The sequence below is a fragment of the Photinus pyralis genome, unplaced genomic scaffold (assembly GCF_008802855.1).
Source record: "Photinus pyralis isolate 1611_PpyrPB1 unplaced genomic scaffold, Ppyr1.3 Ppyr1.4_LG6, whole genome shotgun sequence".
Lineage (NCBI taxonomy): Eukaryota > Metazoa > Arthropoda > Insecta > Coleoptera > Lampyridae > Photinus > Photinus pyralis.
The window spans coordinates 4,562,215-4,574,683 of record NW_022170663.1 but is presented as its reverse complement, the minus strand read 5'-3'; the positions used below and the strand labels follow the sequence as shown (position 1 = coordinate 4,574,683).

At 35.1% G+C, this 12,469-nt stretch overlaps 2 protein-coding genes across 9 annotated transcripts; one reads left to right on the top strand and one right to left on the bottom strand.

The window, feature by feature from the left end:
* The first annotated feature begins 2,193 nt into the window (after nt 1-2,193).
* Nucleotides 2,194-5,447, top strand: LOC116173415 (putative nuclease HARBI1). 5 transcript variants are annotated; one of them, XM_031490882.1, is made up of 8 exons: nt 2,209-2,521; nt 2,584-3,735; nt 3,786-3,966; nt 4,042-4,206; nt 4,254-4,401; nt 4,602-4,755; nt 4,819-5,085; nt 5,132-5,447. In XM_031490882.1, exons 4-8 carry the CDS (start codon nt 4,088-4,090, stop codon nt 5,281-5,283), a joined length of 840 nt encoding a protein of 279 aa, XP_031346742.1. In that variant the 5' UTR covers nt 2,209-2,521; nt 2,584-3,735; nt 3,786-3,966; nt 4,042-4,087; the 3' UTR covers nt 5,284-5,447. The 5 variants fall into 5 exon arrangements, 4 of the variants coding, with proteins under 4 accessions (XP_031346742.1, XP_031346740.1, XP_031346741.1 ...); XR_004145937.1 differs by having other exon boundaries at nt 2,194-2,521; nt 3,786-4,206; nt 4,649-4,755; nt 5,132-5,346; XM_031490880.1 differs by having other exon boundaries at nt 3,786-4,206.
* LOC116173416 lies at nt 5,328-9,780 on the bottom strand. 4 transcript variants are annotated; one of them, XR_004145939.1, is made up of 7 exons: nt 7,462-9,780; nt 6,912-7,088; nt 6,714-6,864; nt 6,317-6,534; nt 5,799-5,953; nt 5,503-5,749; nt 5,328-5,457 (listed from the first exon to the last, which is right to left on the bottom strand). XR_004145939.1 is itself a non-coding variant. In XM_031490884.1 (6 exons), exons 2-6 carry the CDS (start codon nt 7,086-7,088, stop codon nt 6,105-6,107), a joined length of 639 nt encoding a protein of 212 aa, XP_031346744.1. In that variant the 5' UTR covers nt 7,462-9,780; the 3' UTR covers nt 6,000-6,104. The 4 variants fall into 4 exon arrangements, 2 of the variants coding, with proteins under 2 accessions (XP_031346744.1, XP_031346745.1); XR_004145938.1 differs by having other exon boundaries at nt 5,503-5,953; nt 6,317-6,400; nt 6,448-6,534; XM_031490884.1 differs by lacking the exons at nt 5,328-5,457; nt 5,503-5,749; nt 5,799-5,953 and adding an exon at nt 6,000-6,244 and having other exon boundaries at nt 6,317-6,400; nt 6,448-6,534.
* Nucleotides 9,781-12,469: the final 2,689 nt, after the last annotated feature.

The following is a 12,469-nucleotide window of genomic DNA, read 5'->3' as shown; positions in this document are numbered from 1 at the left end:
GAAAGTGCAGACGCCAACGCAATCGCAGAAGCAGGAGAAAAATTTCTGATCTCAAAAGGATTCATCCCTGGATTTTCTCCGATATCAGCAGTTTTCGAGATCGGCGACAATTCAACCTTGCTTCACTACCCCCCACAGCAGCGGCAGCTAGACAACATTCATTCCGCATCTATCATCAAGTTCAAGCCTGGTATGGTATTGAAAAAAATCCGGAAGAATGGGGATGGAAAAGGAGTAATGTCGGACTTACTCCTTTTAAAACAACTAAAGAGTCTGCTCCAGAAGTACTTCTGAAATTCATTTCAAGAGAGTGTAAAAAAGGATGCGTCTCAGCATGCGGCTGCAGAAAGGCGGGTTTGAATTGTTCCCTAATTTGCATGTACTGCACGGGAAATTCTTGCGAGAATATAGCGAAAATTTTGAACGACTCGGATGACGAAGACCCAGATGATATCATTCTATCTCCGACGTTTGATGATATGGACGAAGATTCCGGACAAGATGAACCAGATGTAGAAAACACGAACAAAACCAGTGTGAACCTAAGCGAATTTGGTCCATCCTCCAGAGTATTGCGACGAAGACAACAATAATACTTCAAAACATTAAAACTCTAGAAACATTGATTCCAGAAAAAAACTTTACAGACAAAATATTTAGAGAATTTTCATGTCTACAATTTTTGTAATAGCCATTTTTGGTCTAGAAGGTACCGAAAAAGAGATATCATGAAAAAACTGATTTTAGGCGCCATTTCTTCAATATGGTGGCGCTAGCGGCGGCTTTACGAGGTCGCAAATCATACACGTAACAGAGGTTAAATATAGGTATGTACTTGACTTGAATAAAAGTGAGGTTTTATTACATTTAAACTATCATTCCTGACAACTAATACACATATTATAGAACATCGTTAAAAATATTATATGCACCCTTCACTTCACCATATGACGCTCGGCCTGAAGATGACCTGATATAGGTTGAAATCGATAGCCGCATTAATAAATATAAAAAACGTGTCTAAAAAAGTTTTTTTCTTTAATTCAAATCCTCATCACCAACACGTTTAAAAGGAACGATGGAACAATACATCAATCGAATGTACTTGACTGCTAAGTTTCAAAACTCCTGTATTTTGTCCCAGGTAAAGCACTTTTGAGTCCCCCATTGCTTGGCCTATTGTTGGCTACAGAGGTTCGTAAAAGCATTGTAAAAGACATATTGGACGCTAAAATGTACTCCGTTATGGCTGATACTACGCCTGATATGTCACACGTTGATCGTCTTACCATAAACGTAAGATACGTTGACGTTAACTCTGGAGAACCTGTGGGGCATCTTCTAAAAACGGACGTAGTGTTATCAAAAAATATTGGGGCTGAATTAGCACAGAAAATGTTCAACGAAATCATTGCACAAGGATTGCCGATTGACTCCCTGGTGTTTCAGTCATGATTTTGCATCGAACATGTCCGGAAAGTACAATGGCCTTCAACAAAAATTTTCTGAGATTTGCGAACACCATATTCCGTATATTCCATGCCAAGCTAATCGTCTAAATATTTTTACAGAATCGGCGGGCAACGTAAGTAGTTTAATTCGAAACTTTTACGACACATTAGAAACATTGTTACGTTTTTTTTTCAGGCAGTACCAAACGCTTTTTATGCTTTCAAGACGAGTAAAATTAAGAACGCGTTGCAATTTAAAAAATCTGTCTAAAACACGCTGGACAGCAAGAGCCGCTTCTGTAAAAGCTGTTTGGACATCTTATGAGGCAATAGCCAGGGTTTTAGAAAAACTTAAACACAGAGTATTATCTATACTTAGTGGAAGTCGAAGACAAAGTATTTTTGTAACACGCGAACAATTTGCGAATATCAAATATTGGTGAACCAGACAAGAGACAATAGTCCAGTTGTAACCAATATTGACGTAGCAAGTACAGTGACAATAAGGGATAGTATCGATGAAAGTGTTCAACATCGAGTACCATCGCCTGTGGAAATTGAAAACGAATCTCCTATATTAAGACGTAATAATAGAGTTGTAAAACCTCCCCAAAAGTTAAACTTATAAGGAGAGGAGTGGAGAGCACAAGTGTAAAAATGTAAACGTGACAACGCTGTAGATTAAATTGAAAGTAGCGAACGTAAATGACAGTCTATAGGCGCTTTCCTTTCACCCACTTAGCTGCCCGCAGGCGCTGCGTAACTGTCAACCAAGCGTTCCTTTCAAGTTAGCGTTTACGCCTTGAGCTCGTCCAATGTTTCCTTCCCCTGCCCCCTCAAGGAGAAGCTATACTGCTTCGGCTTGACGCTTTTGTTTACATTTTTCAGATTTGAGGTTAGCTGTCAACATAGCTCGTGGTATACAATTTGTGTGTGAACGTAAATTTTTAAATATTTTTGGCAAGCCGGAAGTATGGGAAGTACCCAAAGACTTCAAATTCTTGATCCCGAAAGTGGAATAGCATATACTTTATTTCTGAGCGAGGAAGATGCTCAGCGAGCACGTGAAGGTAAGTTACAATTGTTTTAGGTACCTTTATACCTATGTATAAATGATTTTTGTTTTCTTTAGATGACAAATTTGCGAATTCATTGTTACTTCCCGCAAAAATTATGCAAGATTCTTATAGCAAAAACCCTGTCACTGCCGAGGCCGAGGATGATACGGAACCAACTGCTATTGAATCGGAGGCAGTCGCTGAAGTTGCTGCAGGAAATACGTTGTGCGATGTAGATGGTAATACAAAAGTAAATTATGTGTGGCAATACAATCAAGTGGCGGATTTGATAAAATCCATGACTACACATATTGAAGATTTAAATCATCCCAAAAAGAGGAAGCAGGTGTTTGAAAACGTGGCAAATGATTTAATAAGTAGTAAGTACAATGTGAATGCAGCAATAGTGCAAAATAAATGGAACAGTTTATTAAAAAGTTACCGCAAAGCTAAAGACAATAAATCTAGAACTGGTCGCTCGCCGTCTCGCTTCAATTTTTTTGATTTAATGGACGAGCTGGGATCAAATCCGACAAATTCGTGTTCACATGCATTAGATTCCAGCGAAGGCAGAATCGATGAAATACCAGAAGTTCCAGCAAGTCCAAATGAATCCACTTTATCAAGCGCATAAGTAATGAGACAATAGTACCCCAACAGGCCCAACACGATGGGAAATTCAGCGAAAAAAGATTCAAGCGAGAGTACATTGAATTAAAACGTAAGGAGTGTGAAAAACGACAAAAACGGCACGAAGAGTATATTGCACTTGAAAACAGGAAATTAGATCTTCTTGAAAAGTACCTCAATTTAAAACAATGATTACTTTTAAAATTCATCTTTATGTAGGTATAAAAAATATTTACATTCGGCCTTATGCAGTATGCACATTTGACTTAAGTCAAGGTTGAAATTATGACATAAAAACGACATTTGACAGCAATTTCAATATTTGGTATGCAGTATGACACACATTTCAATTTATTGAAAGTAGACGTTTCAATAAATTGAAATCACACCAAGTGACCTTGTAGATTACAAGAATCTATATGCACTAATGCAAAAATTGAAATAATTTTCAAGTCAAGGTTGAAATCAAATCAATTTTTCAAACGTATTGAAAAATCTAGCACGTTATACATACTTGAAATGAGTAAAAAGTGTGGTTAAACATTAAAAATGGACTTAGATTTTTTGGTAGAAATATTAGAAGAGGATAGGAACAGGTAGCAACACTTTCTGTAGAGTGTTCTTACTATTTTTCTGTAATTAATAGGCGAAATGTTAATCTACATCGTAGACATCTAAGAGACACTAGTGACCCTTTATCTCTGCCAGAGGAACATTTTAGGGGCATATTTAGAGTTTCGAGAGAACTAGCACATTGGGTGCTCACACAACTCCTACCTCACATGAGAGATTGTGCACGTAACACATCCATTCCAAAGGGGTTAAGGGTAAACAAATCATTTGTGTTTGTTTATCACAAGGTTTGTTAAATTTTAGTTCTTTACTACTTTGCATTTTTTGAGCCAAGGCTCTTATCAAAAAGGTATTGGTCAAGATTATTTGACGAATATGCATCAAAGTTCTGTGAGCAGATGCATCACAGAAGTAACAGATGTTATGGTAGAAGTATTGGGTTATACCATACAATTTCCAGAAGGAGAAGCTGAAAAAAATCAGGAAAAGCAATTGTATGATTTATATTGATAAATTTCCTTATTTTTATAATTGTTTTTAGGTTTATTGGCATAGGTGGATTTCCTGGTATAATAGGGTGCATTGATGGCACCCAAATAGCCATAGTAGCACCAAAAACAGAACACCCAGAAATGCCAGGGGTTATTTTTTATTGCAGAAAGCAATATTATAGTTTAAATGTGCAGATAGTGAGTAAACATTTTGATTATAATGCTGGTTATTAATTAGTGTTATACTGTTATAGTATATATTCTTAATCTTTTATTTTAATATAAAAAAAATTTTGGAAATAATCATTGTTTATAGAGTTATTTAATGCACTAGGTTCTGATAATACAAATATTTAGAATTTTTTTAATATCACATAGGGACCATATGAACTTTTTAGTTGCAGATTTGTAATGCACAGCTAAAAATAACTAATATCAATGCCAGATTCCCTGGATCCGTACATGATTCGGCGATATGGCAAACATCATTAGTGAGAAGGCATTTGGTAAATAATTATGTTGGAAATAGAAACCAAACGACTTATTTATTGGGTAAGGGGCAGTTTTATTACAATTATTAGTTAAAGAGTTGGCCAGTTAATTCAATATTTATAGGAGATTCAGGTTACCCACTGGAACCATGGCTACTCACTCCAATAGCAAATCCATTAACCGATGCAGAAAGACAATTCAACCGTCGCCATATTAATATTAGAAATACTGTGGAGAGGACTATTGGTGTATTAAAACAACGCTTTCGATGCTGCCTTAAACACAGGACATTGCATTATTCTCCCGAACGCGCTGCACACATTATTTATTCGGCTGCCATATTGCACAATCTTTGCATTACTCGAAATGAATATCTTGATGACATTAATGGTAAATTTTTGTTTACTTTTGTAATCAGTAAACCATTCTTTCTTAGGTAACGGTAATGGAGAAGAGTTTAATGACTGTCATGATGCAGGCAACATTGATAACAATATTGATGGTGTAGGTGTAGATCATGCCGAAAGAAACTTTTTACGTTATGGCCGTAATATGAGGAACAGAGTGGTGGATAATTACTGCATATAGCTATAATAAACCATTGAATAATAAACATTTATTATGTAGATGTACTTAAAACTAGAGTAAATAGGTTTAAAATCGCATCATGCAGAGCATGCAAACTTTTTTGAATAGCGAGTAAACTATTTTTTAGTTTTGTTGAGCCGCTTTTCAATGTGGTGTATAAATCAGTGGATTTTCCTAAAAACAATCTGATAAAACAGTAAATACACAAATTGTCATTACTCAAATGTCTGTATCTCTTTCCTACAGAAAGTTTAATGGGACACGTCTTTGTCTTCTTTGGTTTTGTAAATCCCAATTCTACAACCTTTGGATGCCCATATATTAAAATTTTTGTTAAAACAGATAACAATTGTAGTTCAAGTTCATCCAGAATTTCTAAGATAGGAACTCCACCTCCTGTGCGCTCTTGTTCCAAATAGTTTCTCCTAGCTTTTGCTTTCACTTTTGATTCCCAAACAGTAAAAACCTATTTTACATCATATAAGTGATTTTAAGCACACACCTCAGGTATATACCCTTTTCCAATTTTCAACAGAGCGTTGCAATTTTTTTTCCCCATTCAGTTCTTCACATAATGCTTTAAAAGCATTTTCTTCATTGTCGTATTTATATTTCTTAAAATTTATATACATTTCGTACTGTTGTGGTGTAGTTTTTGTTTTTTTTATTGCTATAAAAGAAAACTACATCAATTTGTATATATATATACATACATATAATCAACAATACACAAAAAACTAACACATACATTTTCAATAAAAAAAATAAAAAAACAAAACATTTCGGAAGCTACATTGTACAGTTACACAGTAACATTAATTCTACTGTTCTTCATATTCCTCGTCCGTTGTTCCACCCAACACAAAAGCTATATTATTAATTGCATCTGCAACTGACTGAATCGCAAGTGCTATATTCTGCAACCCTCTGTTTGTAGATACAACATGTTCATTGAGCAATACTGCAAACGTGAATGTGTAATTGATGCAACGTTCAATTAACAGAAGAAATAGATAAATCTAGAAATACCTACCTTGAGTTGTTTTACGTTTTTTTTTTGAGGCTGTTTCTACCTCCTCGAATTCTTCCTCAACAACCTCACATGCATTCGGATTCACTAAAATTTACAAGCCTTGTTATATACAAGTATCCACCTATACTTACTCAGCAACTCATTACCGTCAGGTGGATTTATTTCGACCGACTCATCTTGAGGGCCCTCTTCGGGTTCCTGTGTATCTATCGCATCAACTATAACAATAAAGACACCTCTAATAAAGTGAATTGAACAAACTTTCAAAAAAATATAGTAATAATATTAATTGTAAAATAATTGTAATATCAACTAGGATAGCCTTTATCTTTTTTTTAGGGTCAACTTTGATAGAAATTGTCTATTGATGTTAAGATTTCAAATAATTGAAACTCACCAACAGGTGGCATTCCCATTTCCTGAACCCCAGAAATTCCAGAGCAGGATATAAACAATCCGGTGACTTCTGCACATCTATTTTCAGTTGGGTTGAGCTGCTTTGAAGCTCGGATTTTTGATTTGATGTGATATTTCATCTCAATAAAGGCCTAAAAAAATATGTATAATAGCATTTATCTTTAATTATAAACACCACCTTTTTCCATCCATCTGACGATTTCTCAACTCCTAAAGTATTAACTGCAGCACTGATGGCTTCCCATGCTTCCTTTTTTTCACCTGGAGTTCCTTTTCCCCACCTCAAGCATTTACTTTCAGCAAACATGTCCACAAGCAGTTTATACTGCTCAGGCGTTGCCTTTTTTGGCGGCATCTAAATTAAAAATTAACATCTAGTACTTATCGATACATACATATCAATTAGGCTGAATCCACATCATTCACGATTTCACAGATCTGTTGCGACTGTGACCAATAAAAGAACAAAGTTGTGGTTGTGAACTTTTAAATGATTATATTGATCACAGTTACAGCGGACCCGAGAAATCATATCATGTGGATTCAGTTTTAGGGTTGTAATTTGTCCATTAATAGCCTCATATAAACATACATACATCATTGAAATTTAAAGTTTTAAATTCAATGCATGCGTACAAGAAATGCAGCACATACATATCAACACAAGGACACAACCAGTAAAAGCTGTTTAATCATTACTTTTATGATCAAATAGTTATCATACTTACCTTCTTTATTTAATAAAAATCACAAAGAAAATAAATATATTTGCACTGTGCACACACAACATTCAAGAAAGATTAAAAGGTTATGTTTAATATTTAAAGACCAGAGATTCTATTCTAACAAATATGAAGTTGGTAAATTTAATACAATGCCATGTTGCCAAATGACACATTGACTTTTATTTCAATCAATCTATGATTTCAATATTTTCAAATCAAGTGCCCATACAGAATACGAAATTTTTTCAACATTGAAATATCCAAAATAATATTCTTGAAATGGTTTCAATGTTGACATCAAATCAATGATTTTACTGCATAGGAGTGATTGTAAAGTTACAGAGACTTATTATACATCGACTCAAACAATTGTTGTCGTTTATTTACGTGCCCATCTATGTTAATGCTCGTGATACGATACTGTGTTTCTGGTGGTTGGTTAAAATCTGTTGTATCCGTTTCTATAAAATCATCCTCAGCAAGACAAATATTGTGAAGTATACAAGCCCCCATAATTATTTTACTGCACAAGTTCATATTTAAATTATCCAGTTTTCTTAACCGCCTAAACCTGCCTTTTAGTAATCCTAGCGCATTCTCTACTACCACTCTGGTGGCAGAGAGTTTATAATTAAATTCATTATGATCCTGTGTTAGATGCCCATTATCTTTAAAAGGGGTGACTAGCCAATGGAAATTTGGATAAGCTGTGTCACCAATTATAAATTTGTCTCTAAGGAAATCTGGGTTATTGTGTATTTTTTTATAAATGCCTGATTTTCTTAACAGTCTGGCATCATGCATGGAACCAGGTTCCCCACAATAAACATCTAAAAATTGTTTATTGTGATCTACAATTACTTGTACAAGTAGGCTATGGTATCCTTTTCTATTAATATAAGCAAGTTGTTCTTCACCGGGCTTATTTATTTCGATGTGACTACCGTCTATGGCACCTATAACACCCTCAATCCCCTTTTTCTTACGAAAACCTTCTACAATAACTTCAGCTTCGACATCTGATGGCCATGTAATAACGTCCGATTTCATTGAAAGTAGAAATTCCAGCACCCGCTTCGTGCATCTATGAGCGGAACTTAGGGTTACGTTAAACCTATCTGAAACTTGTCGAAAAGTTTCTTGGTTGCTTAGATACCATAAGGTCAGGAGAAAAGCTTTTTCGCATGATATTTTATCACGTCCATCTTTATGGGATGGTATATATTTTGAACTATGGGATGGTATATATTTTGAACATTTAAGAAGATCTTAAAGAATTCAATCAACAAATAAAATTACACACGTTTCTATGCTCTCTCACCTATGGCCTTGTAGGCAGTTGATCGCTTCATCCTAAAATGAATCTTAAATTCATCATTGCTGTAATTATGCACTACACGTTCAACATATTCTTCAATTCTGATTAACTTTCTTCTTTCCGACTGCTCCTCATCTGATGATAAAGTAAAAGAACTTTCTGAGGAATCAGAACACCATGACTTGGATAATAATGCCTACAAAGTAGTTTGTTAACAGGCATTATGGTACCTACAATATTAATTCATACGTTTATAATCAATTCCTTTTCACAAAAGGGTTCCATTTCCACTTTTTATTAACATTGAGGTTATGCTACTTTTAGAAAATCAACAAAGAGAGAACAGCTGACACAGTGAGTTTCTTTGTATCGAAAATTCTTGTTCCATTCGCAGCAGACCTGGGGCGCCTAAAATTTTGAAGCCCTGTGGCTTCATCTGCATGAAAGGAAAGCAGCTTATGTGTGCAGGTTGAATGTACAACATTAAATGTTAATAAAAGGGTCTTGTTAAACTGTAATTATTTACAAACGCTTGGACGAACAACTCGGTAGGTCCCCTCGGTCGTGATCACCTTTTTACGAACATGTACGTTTATTAATATCAGTCTGTTATTAACGTTGTTATTAAGTTAAAGCGTGCAATATAATGAACTTATTAGGAAAAATGTTGTGATAACATAACTAAAACATATTCAGCCCTATGCAGTAAGTACATTGACATTAAGTCAAGCTTGAAATGACGTCATAAGATTGACATATGAAAGACATTTCAATAAATATGGCGGATTGGTATGCAGAATAGCACTGTACTCAATTTATTGAAATTTTCCTATTTCAATATATTGAAATCAGGTCAATTGACATATAGTTCGTATGCTCTAAGACAAATCCTTGAAGTATTCCTATCTCAACATTGAAAAAAGTCAATAATTATATAGTCTTGAAAAACTTTGCCCGTTAAGGAACTAAAATAAAGTCAAGAATATTTCGTAACTGAAATTTGTGTAGTATTTAGTTTAGTAGTATTTAATATTAAATTTAATACAAAAGAGTCAAACAGCATTATATTTTCTAATTTGTTGGTATCCTTTAATTATATAACGTTAATAAAAACCCCAACAAGGCTCGACAATTGCCTGGATAACTTCCTAATCAACAAAGATGTCTTTAGTGATCACGAAACGATTGTTGAAGACCCATTTCTCTCTGACCATAAAGCCATTGCTCTCTCAGTGAAGGTTAGCATTCGAACAGACGCTTCTCCTCGACACATTAGATACATCCAACCAGTTACTCTACAAGGATTATATTATTTTTATAACAAAATTGACGCCGTTAATTTTGAATTTGTAAAAAATAAGGAAATGGATATTAACAACAGGTTTGAAACATTCACTCGCATCATCTCCAATCATGCTCAGGAATGTTTTCCTAAGAAGCGCCTTGTCACACATAAAAAGGGCATTAAGTGGTTTAATAAAACCCTACAATCTCTTCGTGACACGCTAAATTTTCTCACAGAGGTCTGCAATCTACACCCAAGTTCAGCAAATCTAGAAATGTTAGAGCGGAAACGGAAAGAGTATACTTGCAAACTACGTAAATTCAAGTGGGAGGCTCACAACCAATACATCTTGAGGCACAGAAGTAATACTAAGGCAATCTGGAATGTCATTAGTGAAAACAGAACCCCTACGTCCCGCCAGGTACACTCACAGCACAGTCCGAACGAAATTAACAGGTACTTTGCAAATGCAACCTCAATCGTCGACACCTCAAAGACTTACATCTTACCCACTCAGGTACATTCCAAAAATTATCAAAAGTTTAATCTCGCAGAAGTCTCGTTTAATTATCTCCGTAGTATCATTAATGGTTTAAAAACGACTACTTCAAAAGACATTTACGGAATTACCGCAAAAATGATCAAAGCTATTAAAAATATCATTATTGAACCCTTAACATTGCTAATCAATGACTGCTTGTCGCTTGGTGTCTTCCCAGATCATCTAAAGACAACGAAAATGATGCCATTACATAAGAACAAAGGTAACCATTTGGATTTGTCAAATTTCAATTTCAATAGTTCCAATATTTGGCAAAATCCTAGAGCTGATCTTACAGACCCAAATATGCACGCACGTCGAAAATGAAAGGATACTCACAAATTCCCAGTACGGTTTTAGAAAAAATAGATCTACCATTCAAGCTATCTTGCAACTACAAGATTTCGTCTGCACTGCTTTCGAAAATCACGATCTGGTATCGGCCCAATTCTACGACTTAACAAAGGCGTTCGACTCCGTATCGCATGCTATACTCATAGAGAAATGCAAATGGTATGGTTTAAGCATGATCCAATCATACTTGCAAAATCGTCAGCAAATCGTTATAGTAAATAACGTTAGTTCGGACGCTTTGATAGTGACAAGGGGTGTACCACAAGGGTCTGTCCTTGGGCCCACTCTATCTTTATTGTACATAAATGACATGATTCATCACCTAACAGCATCTAAAACTATCTTATACGCGGACGACACTACGATACTATCGAAAGGAAAATCCGAAGAAACGAGGCTACAAGCTATGAACTCGTCCTTACAATGTATGGAAAACTGGCTTATTTCGAATGAAATTAAGCTGAATAAGGGGAAAACGCAAACCATACATTTTCGTACTCGACTCAGAGTCAAGCCATGCCTACCATGCAAGAAGGAGGTCAATGATCCAGTGAAATTCTTAGGAATCTACATCGACGAAAACCTAAACTGGGAGAAACATATTCTCTACACGGCCAACAAAATTTCTAAAAGCATTTACCTTCTTAGAAATTTAAAGCAATTTGTATCGATGGAAGTACTTTGGACCTGCTACCACAGCCTCATCGTCACACATATGTCCTACGGTATAAGTGTTTGGGGTTTTTCTAGTAGTGCCAAATTAATTTTCAAACTGCAAAAACGCATTGTGAGAATAATTACAGGTGTTCGGTACACTGAAGACGTACGACATAAGTTTAAGGAACATCGTATACTAACTTTACCCTGTATTTATATTTATCACACCCTCCTCGAAGTGAAAAACAACGTACATGTATATACGACTCAAAATGACATTCATGCACACGATACCCGTACCAAAGACTTAATCAACATAAAACGCTTAAGACTCAACAGGAGTAGGAATTCAACCAACTATCACGGTCCCAAATTGTTTAATCATCTACCTGACACGCTAAGGACTGCCTCTTTAAATAAATTCAGAATTGATGTTAAAAAAATCTTGCTAACTGGTAGCTTTTATTCGATCGATGAATTTTTGTCCTCCAAGCTGTGATGTTAATTTTAATTTGTTTTATTTTTAAATATGACAAGTGTAAATACAGTAATGTATTTTTAGCACAAATATATATTATTATTATAGCAACTGTTGAGTTTTGTTTGAGCCAAATTAACTCAAAATATAATTAAACTTGCGTGGTTTTTACATCAATTAATCCTTTTCGTTAGTGAACTGTGACATCTGAGGTAGTGTAATCAAAATGGAACTAGTTTTTATTATTGACGTACTTGAAAACGAAATTGTCAGGTAAGACACAAGACTGAACTAATAAAGAACATGAAAATAATGCTTTTAACAGACGCCAATTGAATCTACAACGTCGACAATTGAGAGATCATAGTGATCCTTTAA